Below are 21,396 nucleotides of genomic sequence, written 5' to 3'. Positions count from 1 at the left end.
GTATATTTAAATGAAATATTTGTGTATGTTTAAAAGCAAAGGTCCTTGAGCACAGAGCTTCACTTCATGAAAGGGGTATCCCTTCATGATTGCTCCAAAATTCTACAGGTACTGCAAAAGAAATAAATAATGCTGAACAGAGTGAACTCAGTGTGGCATTTTTAAGAATGATGGGTGAGCGCTGTTAGGTTTAGGACCAGGGGATTAGAAACTCATACAAACCTTATTTGTATATATAACTAAATATCAGTCTCAAAACTATAGTAGATACATTAGAGATTATCATTATTTCAGAGGGGAAAAATAACATCCAAGTTAAGGCCTGGGATGTAGCAGGGTTTTGGAAATAAATAAAACAAACAATTGGGACAAGCAACTTGGTTATTAAGCAAAGTCACTAAGTGAAAAATCATGTGGTCAGGAGTGTTTACAATTTTGAGCTTTCTTTTGCTTTACAATGTCAAAAGGATGTGACCCAAACAGCTGAGTGAGCCCAAACAGCAGCAACTGAACTCATGAAGAAGCTAGGTAGAAGGGCAAATCGTATAGCCCCTTTTCCCAACCCTGCCCTTTGGAATGCTGCTCCCAGCATTGGGATAATTAACAAGAAAAATAAATAAAATGTTTGTGTTTACATTCATTGGAGAGAAAGGGATTACAAGAGACTAAGACATACAGTGAGGTATACACATTGAGAAAAGTGTGCTAGCACCAGTTGCTTGCCTATGCGCTTGCAGCTTTGAGCTGCTAACCATTTAGAAGGCAAATAAAAAGCCTTTAGTATGAAACTGATTAGGTTCTGGTTGATTTCAGACAGCAGGGAGGATTCTGATTTCTTTCACAGAACTGAGCTTTTAAATTTGCCCTTGGCACTTTTTAGGGGGATCATCCTTGTTTAAGAACATATGCTTAAGCAATCCCTCTGCGAGATGGGAGGGGAAAAAATGTCAGGTACAGGATAACAGATACTGATTGACTGTAATGGTCAACACGTGATTGAAAAAAAGACATTACAAAAGTTGTAAATGTAATCATTGTAACTCTTAAAACTCCCAGAGGTGGAAAAACCACAAGCTCCCTAGATAGGCTGCATTACAGTTATTATCAGAAAGTTCTTTCATATTTGGATGACTAAAAGTAATGCCTATTAGTTTTCTCTCATACCAATAAGACTTAAAGGGGGGGGGGGAATCACCCTGTGTGCATGTTTTGTGTGAGTCATTACCACAAACAGTGTAGAATAGTTTCAGATTAATTAAATCTAATTTTTATAATATGTAAAAATATCGTTGTAACAGGATTTGGCTCATAAAATCAATGTACCTTAAAGAAGATATGATTTCCCAAGAAATGATTTGACTGATTATATGTAACCTCTTTGTAATTACATAGGTTTTCTCCAGGATGATATGTCTCCAACCTGGAAACAAAGGCCCTACAGTGATGTATCTATCATTGCTATAGTCCAGTCCATCAGGCTCACTTCTAGTTGTTCTCTTTCCCTTGGATCTCAATTTTTCCTTACTCAAAAAGTTACAGGGAAAAAACCATTGCTGATTTTTGTAGATACAGATACATTATGAGACCTGAATATTTTTGGAGCCCTCTATTGCTACCCAATTAAGTACTACATAACATATTTCTTAGATGCTGGTTCCTTAATGTTGGTACTCTGTGTCAAACAAAAGAAGCATTTTTTTTTTTTTTAAATCAGACTTGGAAAACCATCAGATTTCTGGTTGAGAGCTAAATATTATAAAGAATTTGAGAAGAACTGTTGCAACCAATGACAAACAAGGAATTAAATTAAAGGGGCAAAGACAATATGGCCAATATGGAAAGAGGCGTTGCATAGGTTTAAATTACAAATAACAGAATGATCAGAGAAATACAAACCAATTTCTTTCTTGAATGTAGATTATAATTTTCTGCAGCAATACTACCTTAGTTGAATGCCTAAAGAATTGCATCCTAGATATAATACACATTGACCAAAGAGGCAATAGGAAATCCCCAGTTAATCCCCTGCCATAATTGGGACAGAAATTCTGCAACTGAGTAATATCATATAGCAAAATAATAATAATAATATGACCCCACTGACTTACAGTGGCACTTCTGGTTGCTGTTGTTAATTGGACCATGGGTTTATTAAGTACAATATCACATGACCATGGCTTGCAACTTCCTGCTAGCTTTGCCTTTCGAAAGCTGGCAATGAATGTTGCAGATAGCAATCATGTGAGCGTGGGGGCACTGCAAGTGTTGTGCACTAGTCTCCAAGTGGTTGAATTTAAGGATTGGCCATAAGACTCCTCATTCAGCACTGTTGCAACTTTGAATGGCCACTGAACCAGTGGTCCCTACCTGTATTACTCCAAAAATAAATATCAGGAGAGTAAACAGGTTTATTAATGTAACAGAACATATCAACAACAAAAAAAGACAGAAATAGTACACACCTTACTTGTTGTCATTGATTTGACTTTCTGTTTCTAATCTTAGTCACATTTTTTTCACTGTGCTTCTTGATTTTCTGTCAGCTTTATTAGGTCATCTTTCTTACTCTGTATCTTTCATTACTAGAGCTTGCAGATCATTTACATTTACATTTTCATCATCAGCACAGGTTATTGATGTTTTGCCTCCAGTACTAAAACCATGCTCATCTTCCAATCCAGTCTTCCTCAATATATATTCAGCATATAGGTTGGATAAATAAGGAAAGAATATGTAGTTGTATACTGGTACAACTTTCATAGCAGCCATCAATTAAGTAGTAATAAGTTTTCAGGCTGGGCGGCTGTTGTCTAAATGGCCAAACTAGACCATGGCCTTTCAGCCCAAAAGCTCATCACTGCTTAAGTATGCATTCTGTTGCCAACCTGGAATCAATCTGTGTTGCCATTTTCTGTCCAGACAGTGGTTTCCTGACCTATGTATAAGTTTTTTTTATAAGGACAGGGATGTTGTCGGATTCCCATTTTCATAAGGACAGCCCATAGCTTGATGTCAACATAATTTAACACCATTCTGTAATCAATTTAGCACATGTTTACCTTTTTTGTTGTTGTTCTTTGGCTTCTCAATTATCTAGTGTGAATCTACAATAATGTCTTTTGTTCCTTGCCCTTTTCTAAAACCATCTTGAACATCCAATATTTGCCTTTCCATATATGGGTTTAGTTTGCATTTGAAGATACTATTATTTTGATACCATGTGAAATTAAGAATAGTGTATGATAGTTTGCACAATCTGTTAAATCTTTCTTTGACATTGATACATATGCGTCAATCTTTTAATTGGATTGGTCAGACTGTCAATCTCCAGATTTGTTACCATAGTTTGGTTGGAACATTGACTTATTCATGTTCTGTAACCTTTACTAATTTTTGTTGTGAGCTGCCCAGAGTTGTGCTCTGAGATGGGTTGATGATCATACAAATCTAATAAATAAATAATGACTAGACGTTAATTTAACTTCATCTTCTGGAACTAGAGCTTCTTGTAAATAGGGAATATCTTTTAAAGTAGAGCTTCTGAACTTTTTACCATCATATCTCTCTTGAGTATACACTGTCCCTAGAAATCTAAACACCAAAATGAGCACAAATGAACAACAAAATCAATATAATTTGGGAAACAAACGAACTTTGGGAAAAGTGGATTTATAATAATGTACTAAAAGGTTCTTCACACTTCCCCTGGACTCCGTCAGCATCTCACAGTTTTGAAAACTTTGTTCTAAGGAATCTTGAAAGTTAATAAATTTACTGTACAAAATTTCAGTGTACTTCTTCCATCTTCATTTCATCCCTTACAGTCTATTGTCTATTTGATCTTCAGAATACCAATTTGAAGTTAAAAGGTCTTTCTAAGTTCAGAAATCTTTTGGAAATGTTCCCTGTTTCTATATTTAGTATCTTTACTTGTCTCTTGTAACAGCTCTCTGAAACGCTTTGTATAATTCCTCCTTGTGATCTTTATCTTTCTTGGCTTTGGTTTCTCTTCTTGGCCATTTTCCTGATTTGTTCTGATATTCAATTTGCTCTCTAATATTTCTTAGTCTTTTGCAATCTCTTTTCATAGTCATCCTTAACAACCTTGATTTCATTCTATAGTTTCTCTGATTCTCTAATAATGAATTTCAGGCCTGGTGTGGGCTTTCAAAATGCTGTATATTGGTAACTAATCAATTTTGTCCTGCTTTTCTTTGACTTGGAAGTTGCAAATGATTACTTCATGATGTGTTGTTCCACAATCAGTCCCTGGCCATGTTTTTACTGTTAAAACAATATTTCTATCTTCTTCTACCACTAATTTTGTCATTTTTCTTTCTTATGTGTGTTTGGGTATGTGTGTGGGGGGGGTATTCATTTTGATTACTTGAATACTATAATTCAGGGGTCTCCAATCTTGGCAACTTTAAGACTTGTGGGCTTCAACTCACAGAATTCCTCAGCCAGCAAAGCAAAGCTACCCCTGCTATAATGAAGAAGTAATTTAATTGGTTTCATTTCCGTTTTCTACATCATACAACCCATCTACAGTTTCCTCCCTATTATTTCAAATTTTGGTATTCCAGTCTCCAACTACAAAGATCACTTCTTGCTTGTATGGTCTGTTGACCATAAAACTTATCAACCTCCACTTTTCCATCAGTGGCTCATACAAAAGAGTTGTCCACACAATCTATTTGATATTGTTTGATCATTGACCAAAGTATTTCCAAGTAATGCCTTACTATATTCCACCTAACTATGAAAACGATGCTGTTTCATCTTTATTTTTCATGTTCTGAATAGTGAACTATGAACTTCTGAATGAAGGTGTTTAATTCCATTCTGATGTCATTATATAATTGATTCTTTTCATCTGAACTATATTGTCCAGTGGTGTCAGATTAATAATAAGCCATTCTTACCCCTAAAAGTCCTAAGTTCTTCCTCAGTAGCATATTAAGCAATGGAGAGGCCAGTCATCTGGCATTATATTGTCAGTTACTTTAACTCATCTATTCATGTAATTTTGTTAATAAAATACAGGATCACTTTCTCCCGTTAATGCTGCCTGGTATAGGTGCTGCCTGCTTTAGTTGGGTGCCTAGTATCACCTTCATGCCTTGGGTGAGCCTACAAGGAGTATATACTTTTGGTTTATATTGTGAGTATTTTTTACTCATCCCAACAACCACCCATCACAGTGAGGTTAACATTTGTTGTAAACATTACTTGTTTAGACTGGGACACTAAGCCCTCCTAATGTTTCTAATGTACATCTTTTATCAGTACTAGTCAGAGTAGCTAAGGGTAAGGGATGCTGCTAGTTGTGGTTCATCCTGAGCGTTCCAAGACTCACATGGATACAAGAGAACTATAATAATTGTCTTTTAATCCTCTGTAAGTTTGAAGGGAGAAATTGAGCAATACAGTTTCATGTGCCATTGAGACTGTCTATTTTGCATGATCAGATATGCTTATAGCACATTAATAATTTAATTAACATATGACAATAATACTTATTACTTAATAAATATTGAGTTATTAATACTTATGATGTGATTCACTTACATTCTTTCAGCATCATTTATTCATAACTACTGTGCTAGATTGTAATTTTATATTGTGATTATATGTCATTCTACATATGTCATATGCTAGGGGGTAACTTTAGACTATAAATTTCATAAATAAATAAATATACTGTTGTGGTGGGAAACCCCGACAATGGATGCATAGTTGCTTATTTAGATTCCAGCAATATAGTAACAGAGAGCCAATTTGGTGTAGTGGTTAAGGCAGGGGTGTCAAGCTCAAGGCCCGCAGGCTGGATCTGGCCTGCAGGGTGCTTAGCTCTGGCCCGTGGGGCCAGCCTGAAAACAGCAAATGACCGGCCCACGGTGCCTCTACCAGCGAAAACAGGCTCCCAATCTCCATTTTTGGCTGGGACAGCTTCCTGCAACCCTCTGCCAGTGAAAATGGAGCTTGGGGGGCAGCCACAGGTGGCCCTGACATGAATGACATCATACTGGCCACACCCACCACAGCCCCCCAAAGTTAAACACAACCCTGATGCGATCATCAATGAAATCAAGTTTGAGTTAAGGGAACTAGAAACCAAGAGACTGTGAGTTCAATTCTGCCTTAGCCCTGAAGCCAGCTTGATGACCTTGGGCCAGACATTCATTCTCAGCCCCAGGAAGAAGCAATGGCAAAGTACCTCTGAACAAGCCTGCCAAAAAAATTAGTAAGGACTAGTTCAAGCAGTCACCCAGAGTCAACACAGACTTGAAGGTAAAAAACAAAGCTTAGTAACAGCATATCTCATAATATACATATATGATATAATATACACCTTGGATATAGCAAGATTTCTTCCATTTACTGCCCTGCCCGGAAAAAAATACTGAATGTCCAAAAACTGAATATTGATTATGTTTGAGGAAAGCTAATGCTCTTTTTTCATATTGTAGGCGTGCTCAATGGCTCAGGAATCCCCCAAAACTTCAGCAGCAGAGATTTCTGTGACAAGCAATGGAGAATTGGAAGACATACATGAGCTCGACTATAACAGGGTATGAATCTATAAATATCCCCTGAATTGCTTGACAATAATGCAGGTTTACTAATGATTAAGCAATCCGAGAAGTTGACAACTTGTGTCAGGGTATTTGGGTATTTTATGTCTAGAGCGATACATAAAACAGAACAAACTAAACAATCATTCGTATCTGTTTTGTTTTTAAAATGTAGAGGGTTTAAAAAGGGAGCTCAATCTACCAGCATGAGTGAAATTTAAAATAGAATTGATGATGATAAAATTGAAGTGAAAAATGCTAGACAGACTATTTTAGAGATTTGCATTCATGATATGTAAAAGAGTGGAACAGAAATGAATGCTGTAAAAGTCCAAGAAAAGAAAATGATAAAAATTAATGTCCTGTGAAAATGTTGAAAAATGTAATGTATCAAGATAGATATAATTGGTGCATTATTAAAATATGAATATGGTTTTTATGGGATGTTTATGGGCTGTGCAAGTTATTGAACATGCACGTGAAGATTGTGGCTGTGCCTTATTATTGTAAAAATGTTGTTTCCTATGCAAAATGAAACGCAGCAAATGTAGGTAACAAAACAACAAAAAGATTAGTTTATTAAGTCTTTACACATTTAGTAAAAGCAAGTTACAATTTTAAATTCTGCATCTCTGATGAGCAGTGAGATTTATACAGAGAGTGTGGCCCAGGATGAAAAGTTATCTAGAAGAAGTCAGAAATTATCTTATACCTCACTGTTATGTACAAACCAGGTCACTAGTAATTAATGTTACCTCAGAGGCAAAGTGATGCAGCAGATGTCCTTCTAATAAATATTGGTGTTAAAAAAGAGGTAAAAAGACAGACATAAATGAAAAATTAAGATGAAGCGCAGCTTCAGTAATAAGTACCAATTTTGAATATTCTGTACTTTGAAATAGCCATCCCATTAGTTTAAAATGGAATAAATATAAGCCTGGCAAGTGTTCTATGCCAACCAGACTTTGAAAAAAAATTGGTGAAACTATATCTGTCTGTCTGTTCTAATTTTTGGAGGCAGTCAAATGAACAATGAAGGCAGACTTCTGGCATGCTTTCAGGCCTATTATGGTCATTAACATTGAGGCTTTGAAACTAAAGCTGACAGCTTTTCCATAAAGACTGAATCTTGTAAATGATCAAAGCTTTATTCTTGCTTATTGTTCATTGCTGTAAAACTTTGGCACTTTGTAAGAAATAAGAAAATATTTTGCAGTTGCCAGAACATGGGCGTGGAAAGGGTTGAGAGAGAATCTGTGATTTATGTTATTTATGGAAATCCCCAGAAAGCACAGCACACTAACTTATAAAGATACAGGGAAGTCAAGGGATACATTCTTATGCTCAAACTTGAAAAGAATTACTGTATTTTTTGGAGTATAAGATGCACCAGAGTATAAGACACACCATGGTTTTGAAGAGGCAAATTTAAAAAAAAAAGTTTTTGCACTCTGTAAACCTCCCAAAAACAGTCCATTTTTCGCAAAAACAGGCCCATTTTTGTCAAGAAAAGAGCATTAGGAAGCTTATAGAGTGCTCCTGGGGGCTGGGTGGGGGAATTGAGCAAAATCTGCCCATTTTTTACTCATTTCTGCCCTCCCCAGCCCCCAGGAGCTCTCTGAAAACTTCCTTCAAGCTATGCACGGCCATTTTGGTGAAGGGGCGAGGCTTTGGGAGGCAAAAAATGCTGTATTCAGTGTATAAGATGCACCCAGATTTTCAGTCTCTTTTTTGAGGGAAAAGGATGCGTCTTATACTCCAAAAAATATGGTATTTAAAAAGAACTAATACCAGCCACGCACCAGTATCAATGGTGAAGATATGTGCTAGAGACACCTTAATTCAACTTCAATTAAAAATAAAAAGCTTCTTTGTTCAGTTGGGGTAGGGGAAGTAATCACCCTTCATATCTGAAAAACAGCGAGCTCTAGGGAAATTCTTTTGGTACAATGCAAGTCAAAATAGTATTTTAGTCAACTGAACCAGAAAGTAACATAACTGAAAAAAAGAGAAAATAATTCATTAATAAATTACTGTCAGGATTTATTTTAAAGACATCTTTTAAGTGTGCTATAATGCTTAATGGCAAAGGCTGGTTTCAATGCTATCTTTACAATATTCCAGTTTCTGTAAATTTTGTGGATTTCTCTATAGTTTAACCCTATTGTAAACATTGTTAATATGCATATTTCTGTTCCATCTAAATAATGGTAATGTATTGACTACGGAATTAATTACACTTACATATATCATTTGGCCATAACTATTTAGGTTTTTAGACAAATTCCAAGAGATTTCTGCACATATCACACACTGGTAACTTATTATGTATGACTGAATGAAGCCTGCCCATCAAGGTTGCATGTTGTAATGATCATAAAAGTTGGTCATGGGACCTTCAAGGGGCCCCAACCATCAATTTTGAATTCAGATCATAAGTTCCCTGCTTTGACTTGGTTGTATGTCGAGGATTATCTGTGCATAGATCTTTGTTTTGCTTGTTTCTGTCTTCATCCTCCAGTGGAATGCTATAATATGGCAGGATTTCAGTTATTTATCCAAGCAAATACAGTAGATTATCAAAGTCTGGTTTTGCAGATGTGCTGCAAATCAAAATGTCATATTCTGCTGACCTGTCAATTACAAATGGTCATCCATCATTCAGTTAAATATTGTTTTAGTTTGATGACTGGCTTAAATATTATAGAACAGACAAGTGTATAGTTCATTGTATTCATTGTATACACTGGAAGCTTTTAAGAAGATGTTGCATAACCATTGCTTGAAGTGGCGTAGGGTTTCCTGCCTAGGCAGGGGGTTGAACTAGAAGACCTCCAAGGTCCCTTCCAACTCTGTTATTCTATTATAAAATAGTAGACTGTACAGTCAGGCATCTACTCAGTAAGGTTTTGTTGACACCAGTTAAACCAGGGGTAGTCAACGTTTTTATACCTACCATCCACTTTTGTATCTCTGTTAGTAGTAAAATTTTCTAGCCGCCCACTGGTTCCACAGTAATGGTGATTTATAAAGTAAGGAAGTCAATTAAATTTTAAAAAGGAAAGTGCTTCAATATAGGACAAAACCCGTACCGCCCAGCATGAAAGCTGGAATGCCCACTAGTGGACGGTAGGAACCAGGTTGACTACCACTGAGTTAAACAATCACACAAGTACCCAGGTACTTCCAATGCATAATTCACTGTAGAAAGAAGTAGATTCAGAAGCTATTTTGTTGATGGAGAAATTTCATCAACAGAAGCAAGAGTGCAGATTATATGCAAGGACAGCTGGTTTGTTGCTCAAATACTTATTTTCAGAATAGCTGAAAGAAAAGGACTGTTAAAATTGACTCTCATTATATTTTAAATTATCTAAGATTTTTGTATCTGCAATCTACATAGATATGCACTGATTTTTGATACCAAGCCATAATTTAGTGGCTTAACTTTTCTATCTAAGCAACCCCAGTTGTTTAATTAAACTATTAGACAATAGAAGTTTTATCCATAAATGTATTTGTGATTGATCTCAGCTCTTCAAACAGTTAATCCTGTATTAGAAAACTCTTCCTTGCAGAAGGCTTACGTAGTATCAGTCTTGAAAAATGCCTTCCAGTTTGGAATAAATTGGTCCAGGTTACACAAGGGGACTCTTAAACCTGGAAACAGCTGTAATTGAGCATTGTGTTGTCATTAAAATAGAACATCATGACACCATAAAATAGATTTCAAACTGTAGAACACATTTCTTCAAGATGACTTAGACTGCTATTATGCCTAAGTGTTCCCTTATTTGGGATTTTTACATGGATATTCCCTTTTATTCAAACATTTCTAAGGAGCTGAAGCGTTCTTTGCCAGCTGGACTTGGCTTGTCTGAAACACAGATCACGTCTCATGGCTTTGACAGTACCCAGGAAGGGGCTATTGCAGTTGGACCTTTTCAAGGTAACAGAATTCACTGTGTACTATTAGTAAATGTAAGAGGCTATATAAGGAGTATTCTGTAGCCTTCAATTTAATACAGTGATTTCAGCATTAAAATGTACATGCCACCAGCAATTGGTAACAAACTGTGGTTGAGAATCTAATGAGTAGCCACAAAATAGCTCTCTATGTGATTTAGTCACCATATGAAGAATGTAATAGATTGCCTTTTGTTTAAAGTAGTCCTAAATTCAAAGTCTAATTCACTTCAAGATTTGCTTCAGTTTCACCAATATTTTGTGCATTAAAAATAGATTGATTAAATGAAGATGGATGTTGATGGCATATGTCCCATTTCCAGGTCCCTCATCATTACCCATGTCTCCTGTTATATCGCCTAGCAGTGCTGCAGCCTGCAGACTGGCTGGACAAGGGAATGATTTAGTTATTCCCAAAGGTATTCAGAGGTCTAAGCAATTAATGGCTTTACTGATTCAATACTAACTCCCATCTTTGGCAATACTTCCTTGACTTGTGATTAACTGCAATGGCTAAGTACAATGCTCCCTTTTATGCTGCTTTGGCTTGCCAAATGATTATCTTTTCTTTTCTGCATACTATCTTCCTTCAGCATTTTGTGTTAAATTTTATCACCATCATACTAAATAATGATTGTGTTGAATAATCCATTGTAATGGAAATACAATTTACAAATGTATATCAACACACATCTGAAAATTTGTGCTGGTGTTTGTACCTTTTTAAAAATTAAATAACGGAATGATTCTTGATTTTTTGAAAATTACATTACCACTGTTGAAATGCATCATAAGAGCTATAAAAATAGATTCAAAAAGTTACTAAAGCTACTGGTATCTTTTAAAAATAATAAAATAGTGAAGTTTGAAAAGGGTAGGAAAATGAAAAAGAATTTACTGGGGGTATGCAGGACATTTCAAACTCAAATTCATGCAATCGTGTTAAGTGGTCATTTGGTCATTTGAATAGAAGTTGACTAGCTTGGGAGTATTTCAAGCTCAAAAACAATGAGTATTTGCAGAAATGATAGCTAGTTTTGCATTCAGAGCAACTTATTCCAATTCAAACTGGTTGTTTGGTGTTCAAAATGATTTGTATTTCTCTAATATTATTTTGGTGTTGAAAAGTTTATAATAGAGATGCCAAGAAAGCTTTTCTGGATGTGCCCAAATGTCAACGACCAAAATATTCTGTATTGTAAGCACAGACTTGACTTTGATTCATCACATTTGGAAAATAATCTTCTAAGTTTTAAATAAACCTTTGAAATGGCAAAGCAATGGTATAGTATAATCACATTGGTAGGTGTCAAGTTAAAACTAACCAGGATGTGAGTTAGGTTATTTCTGTACATATATCAGTCTAAACAAACAAAAGGCTTGCAAACTGCTACCAAGGTAACTTTGCTTCCTATGCCTGCTGGATTTAACATTCTCCAAATGTCCCTGAATTAGAATCCTCCAGATGTTCTTGGCTTGTGTTTCTTAAAAGACCTAGCAGCTAGCCATTATAGTAAATAGTCAATACTGATTGGAATTATAATCCAAAATATTTAGGTATTATCAATTTGGGAAATGCTGCTTTAGATGGAATTCAGACACTCCCAAAAATAGATTATTAATTACGCCAACAGAGAAACCATCTATGGCAATCTGGATTATCAATGTTTTTTGTGTCTGTCATCATACCTAAATGTTTTTCAAAGCAGCCAGTCTTTCTGATGAAATGAAAAAAGAGAAGCCACTAGATTCCCTTTAGATATTGATGATATTTTAGTCACCGGTTTTATGTGGATATTAAACAATACTGACAGGGGGTGCGATGACTCCGCAGTTCAAACCCAAGCACCTCACAATGGGGTTAGCTCCTATTACTTGCTCCAGCTCCCGCCAACGTGGCAGTTGAGAAGCACACAATGCAAGTAGATAAATAGGTACCACTTTGGTGGGGAGGTAATCTTTCTGTGCACCTTGGTGTATAGCCACATGACCACAAAATGTGTCTCAGACAACGCTGGTTCCCTCAGCTAAGAAATGGAGATGAGCACTGATCCCTAGAATCGGACACGATTGGACAGGAGAAACCTTTACTTTTACCCTTTAAAAATGTTGAGGATTAAAATACACTATTTTGGAATCTACAATATACTACCAAAAATAGAGCCATAATACCTTAATATTATATTGGAATCAGTTATTCAAATTGGAGCAAAGATACTGTTTTATAATATCAAAATCTCATTTCATATTTGAAGATTTTTCTTAAATTTGTAATACCAAATTCTAAAATGAAGAAAACTTCCTCTACCTAAAGTTTGCTATCTTTATTTGTAGTAATATTCCAAACTTTACTTTACTTGTTCCATTGACATCTGTGTATAGCTGCATTACATTGCTATAATTTAATTTTGAGGATGATGGAAAACAAATTAAAAGATATTAAGCCATAAAGAAATATGAATCTGGTTTGAAAAACTCAATTATTCTGATATGTAATTGTGCTTCTAATGTTTTCTAATAGAATAAATCATAGGTATTTTCCCTTTCATAACAATGTATTTGTAGCAGTCACTGGAGTCACTTTGGAACAGAAATGTCTCCAGCTTCTTGTGCTTTGAATGACTGATTCTCAATTTACACTTGAAATAGATGAGCTTTAAAAAGAGGCCTTCCTTTTTTATCATTTAAGTGGTAAATTTTACTTAGAAAAATGTCAGAAGAGATAGCATCTGAGGAAGGAGTTGTTTATCTATGACCCCCCCCCCCTAAAAATTAGTCCTTGGCATCAGTGGAACACTTGAGTGGATAAATGCACACAAACACTTAAGTGGGTAAATATGTACATATGTGTGTGTTGGGAGGGAATAGGATTGCTGTATCCACTTGTAGGTTGGCTTTTGCTTCCTTGACAAAGGTGGGCACACCTGCCATGCAACTCTCAGGATGAAAAAGATTTCCTATCTATCTGTGTATGTCTTAACAGAACATAAAAACACTAATGCGGAATAATTGAATCACCCACAAAAGTATGATAAGCAAATTTGGAAATCTGATTTAAAGTAAAATCCAGGTTTCTGTCATGCATTCCAGAATGTTATATTTTGGTAACATTACAACATTGGAAATGGTACATTTCCATTAATCATTTCTTCATATGTTGTTGGATTTATACATTATACTCAATATTGTTTTAACCATACAGAGGCATAAATCATAATTGATGCATCACTGATCCCGTTGGGTTGAACAGTTCCACAGATAGTCTAGACCAGGGTGTCAAACTGACGGCCCATGGGCTGGATGTGTCACGCAGGCCACGCCCAACCCAGTCCATGAAGGAAAAAAATTGTGAAACATCACATGACAGCAATGTGATGCTGCGAGTTTGACACCCGTGATCTAGACCCAGACCCTACAAGGCTTTAAAGGAAATTGCCAAAACCTTGAATTGCACCCAGAAGAAGAAACTCTGTAGCCTGCAGAGCAGCAGTGTGACATGGGCCTGTCTGAGAACCCCAAGAAACAACTTTCCATGCTGCTGCATTCTGCACCAGTTGTTGCTTCCCAATACTCTTCAAGGGTAGCCCTATGTAGAGCATAGTAGTCCAGGTCTTAGATGATTAGGGCTTGAGTGACTGAGCGCAGGAAGTCCCAGTCCAGGAATGGATGCAACTGGTGCACAACAGGAAGTTACACCAAGACTCTTCTGACCATGACTGCCACTTGCTCTTTGAACAGGAGTTGAGAGTCCAGGATTACCCCCAAGTAGGACACTGGGTTTTTTCGGGGTAGTGCAACCCCATCCAGAACTAAAGATGTTAAAGAGACCCAGAACTCGGAGCTCCATGCTCTCAAAGTTGTTCGGTCTTGCCAGGGTTTAGTTGAAGTTTGTTGACCTCCATCAAAGACCCCACAGCTTCCAGGCATTGTGAGAAGGCAGCACCAGCAGCAATTGGTCACTAAGGGTGGAGATGTAAAGTTGAGTATTAGCTGCATATTGATGATACCTTAACCCTTGATAGCGAATAATCTCATCCAGTAGCTTCCTGGGGATGTTAAAAAGGAGTGGGGAGAGTACTGAGCCCTGCAGAATGCCACAAAGGAGCGGCCATGCGCTGAATCTCTCAGTCCTTATCACAAAACATAGCTTTTGATTCATGGTTGCTTTACATCTCTGGAAAGGAGTGGCCTGGTAGTAAAACATGAGCATGTGATGAAAATAGAAGGGATGATGTGCCTTTCTGTACATTTCTGGAAGAATTATTTATATTTAATATTTAATTGTCCCTTCATGGAAACAAAACATGAGAATCCTGCAGAATATTTTGCAGTTGCTTGATTCTAATTTACTGCTAGCTGTGATTTAAATGCAAGTAATGCTATTTTTCAGACTTTACCATAATCAAATTATTGTGCGATGCTGAAAATAAAGTCTTATCTTTCTTTAATACATTTAAAGAGCTCTAAATAAGCTTTGAGTCACTTACCTGTGATTTCCAAATAGGCAATCCAAGAATGCAGCAGAAAAGTGGACCCGTTGTTCTAGCAGAGGAAGTAAAGAATCCAGCTATGGAAAAACTGGAGCTTGTAAGAAAATGGAGTTTAAATACATACAAGGTTTGTATTAGTTCCATTGCAGGAGCTAAGTGATTCGGGTATTTCACCTGCCATGAAATTTTGCATTTTCCAACTTGAAGGCTGATATGCAGTTAAAATAATAATCTTCTTCTTCTACAGTAATTTAATGGGAAGAAACTTCTTGCAGTAGTGGTATTTAGCAAGGAAAGCAATTTGTTTTCTATAGTTTATTTTTCTAAGGTTATTTTTAAGCCTGTGTCACTTTCCTTGGATTCAAATGAGACATTCAGATATTACAAAACACTATGTTACTGAGCAGTCCTAAATAAGTGGGTTAAAGCGAGACATGGGGTCATTCTAAATATTCACCTAACAATTCCTGAATAGCTGAAAGTTGTCTCATTGCTGATACTTGCTTGTGGCTGCCCTTTCATGATACCTGGAAGTTGCAGGAGCCTAGATGGGTGACTTCAACTGAACCCTAATAAGATAAAGTGGTTGTGGATAAGTGAAGTCTTGGGATCTGGAAGTTTATCATTAGTTCTGGATGGGGTGGTACTACCACAAACAGACCCAGCGCGCAACTTGGGGGTTCTTCTAGACTCACGACTCCTGCTTGAAGAACAGGTGGCAATCATGGCTAAGAGACCCTTTGCACAACTTCATTGGTGCACCAAGTACTACCTTTTCTTGATAGCAATAGCAATAGCAGTAGACTTATATACCGCTTCATAGGGCTTTCAGCCCTCTCTAAGCGGTTTACAGAGAGTCAGCATATTGCCCCCAACAATCTGGGTCCTCATTTTACCCACCTCGGAAGGATGGAAGGCTGAGTCAACCCTGAGCCGGTGAGATTTGAACCGCTGAACTGCTGATCTAGCAGTAGCCTGCAGTGCTGCATTTAACCACTGCGCCACCTTGATCACCCTTTAAGAATATTTGGAACCTATAATTGATCCAGAATGCAGCAATGCACAGAGTTTTGGAGGCCCGTACTGTAACATATGTAACACCACTGTTTTCCAGAGGACTTTTGCAGGATTAGCCAGGATTGGGTATTGTAATGTCCAATTGGCCTCGAGACAGAGTTAATTTGAAGCCACGCCTCTGTGCTCCTTGCTTCTGGTTCCCAGTTTCAACTCTGTCTGGCCGAAGAAAGATAGGTTGCTTTTGGTTCCTGATTCTTCCAAAAACAATCCAGTGCCATCCTGAAAATTCCTTCTCCCTGCCTTCTTCTCCTTGCCTCCATCTGATACCTGGAAACTTCCCCTTGGTGTGGCTTGTTCCCGGCCGCCGGTAAGGGATTTAATAGTTGCTTCTTGGGACTTTAGAGGCATGACGCCATTATGATGGCCATTTTGGGGCCTCAATTCCTGCAGGCCACATGGGCTGGGACAGGCTACTATGAAGCCTTGTTTTCATCCCTGCCTTCCTGGGTGGCCATCGTTTCTACAGCAGTGGCAAGGCCCTGCAGGCCCAGGTCGACGCCAGGAGGCCCAGTTCCGTGCGGCTTGCAAAAGGGGCAGGAAAGGTTTACCAGAGGCTGATTTCATCTCATGGAGGCCGTGAGTGATTGGGGGAAGCTGTTTTTTGGTCGCTGCTGTTTTCTGGTGGGCTGAGCCTGGTGGAGCCCTGACCTGGTGCCATGGCAGATGCAGAGGAGAGGCCAGATTCCCCCCCATTGTCCCCTGAGGAGGGGACCTCCAGTGGGGCCCGAGTGAGGCCCACAGCCTCTGTGAGGCTGCGAAAAAGTGCAGCAGCTGGAAAATCCTCCAAGGCCTTGCAGAAGGATAAGGAAAGGGGGCACAGGGCTCTGGAAAAGCAGGTGTCCAGGGCTGAACAGAGGGGTAGGCCTAGTTCTCCCTTGAGGTTTAGATCGCCCATTAGATCCAAATCTAGGTCTCCTCACAAGGGGGGTTCCCCAGTGTATCTCAGGGACATTTCACCTTTCTCCCCCCAACCCACTCTCCATGGTGGAACAGGGCCCCTATCTAAGGGATCCTTTTCAGTGCAGGGGAGGGTAGTCCCATCAGGCCATCATTTGCTCCACAGTCTGAAGGCTGTGCACAGGAAGAGGAGGATTCCTTTGTTAGAGACATGGAGCAGCTTCCAGCAAGCATTCAGAAGTTCATCTCTTCTGCAATTTCACATGGAATTTCTGCTGGGTTACAGAAGGGGTCTGTGCGACCCGCAATGGTGGTAAAGGTCCCGGGGGGGAGGGGTGCCACTGTTCAGGCCAGGCCGAGGCCTTCCCCCTTGGAAGTGCGCCGGACTGTTTCTCCTTTTCTGGCTAGCAAGGGTTCCATGGTGGGGGATCCGGTTCAGAGAGAGGTAAATATGTCTGATGATGAGGATCCCTCAAAACCCGAGGCACCAGCATTCTCTGGTCTGTTTTCTCCAGATTTGTTCAAGTCACTGTTGTGCAAGGCCAGGGCCACAGTGCAACTGGGTGAGATGGAGGGCGCCAAGTCGGGTGCCAAGGAGGGTGGTCTGGAGAAAAAGCCGGAGGATCGAGTTTACTCAGAGCCTCCTTCAGCGAAGGAAGACATCCCTGCTCCTAAGTTGTTCCTAAAGGTACTTAAAAAGCAGTGGGAAAAGCCAGGAACATTTCCCAACTCCAGCAGCAGGAGGTTCTTTAACATGGAACCTAGTTTCTCTGAGGCGTTGCAGGTGCCCACAGTGGACCCTCCAGTGGTGGCATTGGTGTCCATGTCAATGGTGGTGTCTGGTGATGTGGCTGATTACTTGAAGGCCGAGGACAAGAAGGCGGAGCTGACTCTTCATAAAACATTCCAGTCTTCTGCATGGGCATCAAGGCAGCTGCCTCTGCATCGTTCTTCAGCTGCATGGCTACAACAGATGCAGGAAAGTATTCCGCCTGAGGAGGTGGGTACTCATCAAGAGCTCAACAAGCTGGTTGCTGTTGCTCAATTCTCTGCGGACGCCACTCTGCGTGCCATGAAGTATGCCTCACGGACAATGGCAGCCTCGGTGACCTCCTGACGTCTCCTGTGGCTGAGGGGGTGGCAAGCGGAGAACAAGGCAAAGTGGCACCTGGCATCATCGCCTCATTCTGGGGGATCCCTTTTCGGTACCCCGTTGGACCCAATCCTCATTGAGGACAAGAATAAAAAAAGAAGGTCATGCCTACGCTTGCAAAGAAGTCGGAGCAAAAATCTGCGCCTTACTTTCGGAAGCAGTCCTATTGTCAGTCAGATCAGGAGGCTCAGCACAGCAGGTATTTTCCGAGATCAGATAGGCAGTCGGATAGGCACTACACCAGGGATAGGCCTAGGTCCCAACCCCAGGGGAAGAGGCCCTTTTGGGGGGGGAGGTGGCTGTCCCTACCACCGGGGCAGGTAGGTCAATAGCGACCCCACCCATAGGGGGCAGACTGCTTCTGTTTGCCGACGCCTGGGCTGAGATTACCACTGACGCCTGGGTTCTGAATACCATCTGATTTGGCCTGCGGCTAGAGTTTCTCTCCATTCTGCCAAACCACTTTCGGACATTTTCGGTCACCAAGAGGAAAGATAAACGCTGTCTCATGAGGCAGGTGATCCGACACCACCTAGAGATTAGGGCGGTGGAACCGGTTCCACCAGACCAAGTGGGGTCAGGTTTCTATTCCAACCTCTTTGTCATTCCGAAGAGTTCAGGGGGATGGAGGGCGATTCTGGATCTTGAACTGCTAAATTTTCATTTAGTCTATAGAAGATTCAAGATGGCATTGCTTAAATCCATCTTGGTGGGGGTCAGGTGCAATGACTTCATGGCCTCCATTGACCTGACGGAGGCTTACCTCCACATCCCCATCTTCCCTGGCCATCATAAGTATCTCAGGTTCTACTATTTAGGTAGCCACTACCAGTATAGGGCCCTACCGTTTGGCTTGGCGTCGGCACTTCGGACCTTCACTAAGGTCCTAGCCACAATGGCAGCTTACCTCCATGAGTGCTCTGTCAGGGTCCAATGCTAAATCGATGACATTTTAGTCCAAGCAGCATCGTTTGAGTAGGCGAGGGAGGATCTTTTATTGGTGGTATCCACACTACAGCAGTTAGGTTTTCGGTTAATCTAGATAAGAGTTCCCTCATTCCCGCCACCAGGATTCCTCACCTGGGGTCCATCATAGACTTTAAGCTGGGGAAGGTGTTCCTGTCCCACGACCGTAAAGTTAGTTTGTTAGCCTTAGTTAGACAGGTTAGAAGTCAATGTTTTGTTCCTATAGTAGTGATCTCCAGCTTTCTGGGGGAATTCATTTCTTGCAAAGACGTGGTGCTTTGGGCTCGTCTATACACGAGGCCGCTCCAGTGGCATCTCCTGCCGCATCAGAGGTCAAACTCCAGCAATTCCGAGGAAAAGGTTCCAGTGACACCACAGGTGCAGCTGTCATTGGGGTAGTGGCTCTCCCCAGCGCTACAGGAGGGCTGCAAGTTCAGGGAGCTGGAGCGCCTCATCCTGACAACTGACGCCAGCTTGTACGGATGGGGAGCTCTCTTGGAGTCCCGGATGGCGCAGGGGCGTTGGACCCGGTTGGACCTCCAACACAATATAAATTGGCTGGAACTGCGAGTGATACACTTGGCATTGCGGCTCTTCAAAGACCATGTTCGGGATCGATACGTCTTGGTGCTGACCGACAACGTGGCAGCGAAGGCCCACATCAACCGACAGGGTGGCACACACTCCAGGGCTCTTCGAACTGAGGCGATGGCACTCGGTGTCTGGGTGGAGAGGCATCTTCGATCGCTCAGGGCGGAGCACATCACAGGAGTGAACAACCATCAAGCCGACTGGCTCAATCAGGCCAAAGTCGACCACGGGGAGTGGAGCCTTTCTCCGAAACTGCTCCAAGCCATCTCCACAATTGAGGCTTCACGCAAGGGTTCCACCACTAGGATTTATGATTCCACCTGGCGAGTCTTTGCAGAGTGGTGCCGGGTCTCAGGAGCGAATTCTCACGAGGCTTCGGTACTGCATGTCTTGGAGTTCCTCCAAGATGGATTGGATAGGGGGCTTTTACATGGCACCTCAGGAGACAGGTGGCGTCCCTCCCCACGATTATTTGGGGAGAGGGGCTCCTTCCACTTTTCCAGGTCCCGTTAATTAATTAAGAGGTTTTTAAAGGGTGCAGGGAATCTCCGTCCCCCGGTAGTCCACAGGTTTCCAACATGGAGCCTCACTACGGTTCTCCAAGCAATGACAGGAGCACCTTTTGAACCTCTGAGGACGGTTGACCTGAAGTTCGTAATCCTTAAAGTAGTGTTCCTTGTGGCGGTCACCTCAGCACGTCGCATCTCCGAACTGGGGGTGTTGTCCTCCAGGTCGGATCTTTGTAAATTTCACAATAATCTGGTCGTCCTGCGACTGGATCCGACTTTTGTTCCCAAGGTTAACTCCCTTTTCCACAGGTCGCAGGAGGTGGTATTACTGGATTTTGTCTGGGCTCATCTCATGATAGGGAGCGCCTTTGGTACCGGCTGGATGTCATGCGTGCTTTGCGCACGGAGGGCCTTGGGAAGTCTGAGGCGCTCTTCGTTTCTTTTTATCCGTCTTCCCTGGGGAGGAGGGCGTCCTCCTCGGCTATAGGGAGGTGGATCAAACTGGTCATCGCATTGGCCTATGAGGTTCAGCACCTTCTGGTGCCATCACAGCACACTCCACCAGGGGTGCAGCTACCTCGGCGGCGTAGGCCACACAGGCGCCTATCGTGGAGATTTGCAGGGCGGCTACGTGGGCATCCCCGTCTCCCTTTTTCAGGCACTGCAGGTTAGACGTGTTTGCATTGGCTGATGCAGTATTTGGTCGTAGGGTGTTACAACAGGTGGTAGCGCATGAGCGGCCTAGGACCAGTAATGCCCCCCCTGAGGGACGTTAACTTGGATATGTCCCAATCCTGGCTAATCCTGCAAAATTCCTCCAAAATGACAGTTGGTCTTACCTGAACTGTTGTTTTAGGAGGTTTTGCAGGATTAGCCAGGTTCCCACCCTAGAGTTGGTCCCGGGGTTGGGGAGTTCAGGGGGTAGGGTGTGTTCCCTTACGACTTGTTTTCAGGTGTTTTGCAGTGATCTTGACTCGTTGAAACTAGGAACCAAAAGCAATTACTGGGAAATTAATTAATTAATTAACTGTAATGCCCTCCTATTCCCAAATTGAGAGCCGATTTGAAAACAAGATTCAATAGTTCTTCCCGGTGCATGACCAGTAATAGAGTGATTGAATGGTGCTTTATATCCTATAGAAGTAGGTAATTCTTTTAGCCAGTGCTTA

At 40.7% G+C, this 21,396-nt stretch overlaps 1 protein-coding gene across 1 annotated transcript in view; it reads left to right on the top strand.

Moving 5' to 3' along the window:
* Nucleotides 1-21,396, top strand: part of ARFIP1 (ADP ribosylation factor interacting protein 1) — a 49,390-nt gene that overhangs the window by 10,474 nt on the left and 17,520 nt on the right. The window contains 4 exon segments of the mRNA XM_032223837.1: nt 6,474-6,575; nt 10,419-10,527; nt 10,868-10,963; nt 15,049-15,161. Coding sequence (XP_032079728.1) covers nt 6,474-6,575; nt 10,419-10,527; nt 10,868-10,963; nt 15,049-15,161 — 420 coding nt within the window.

The sequence above is a fragment of the Thamnophis elegans genome, chromosome 9 (assembly GCF_009769535.1).
Source record: "Thamnophis elegans isolate rThaEle1 chromosome 9, rThaEle1.pri, whole genome shotgun sequence".
In the NCBI taxonomy this organism is placed as follows: domain Eukaryota; kingdom Metazoa; phylum Chordata; class Lepidosauria; order Squamata; family Colubridae; genus Thamnophis; species Thamnophis elegans.
Note: the sequence above shows the minus strand (reverse complement) of the source record. Positions and strands in the feature narration are given on the sequence as shown.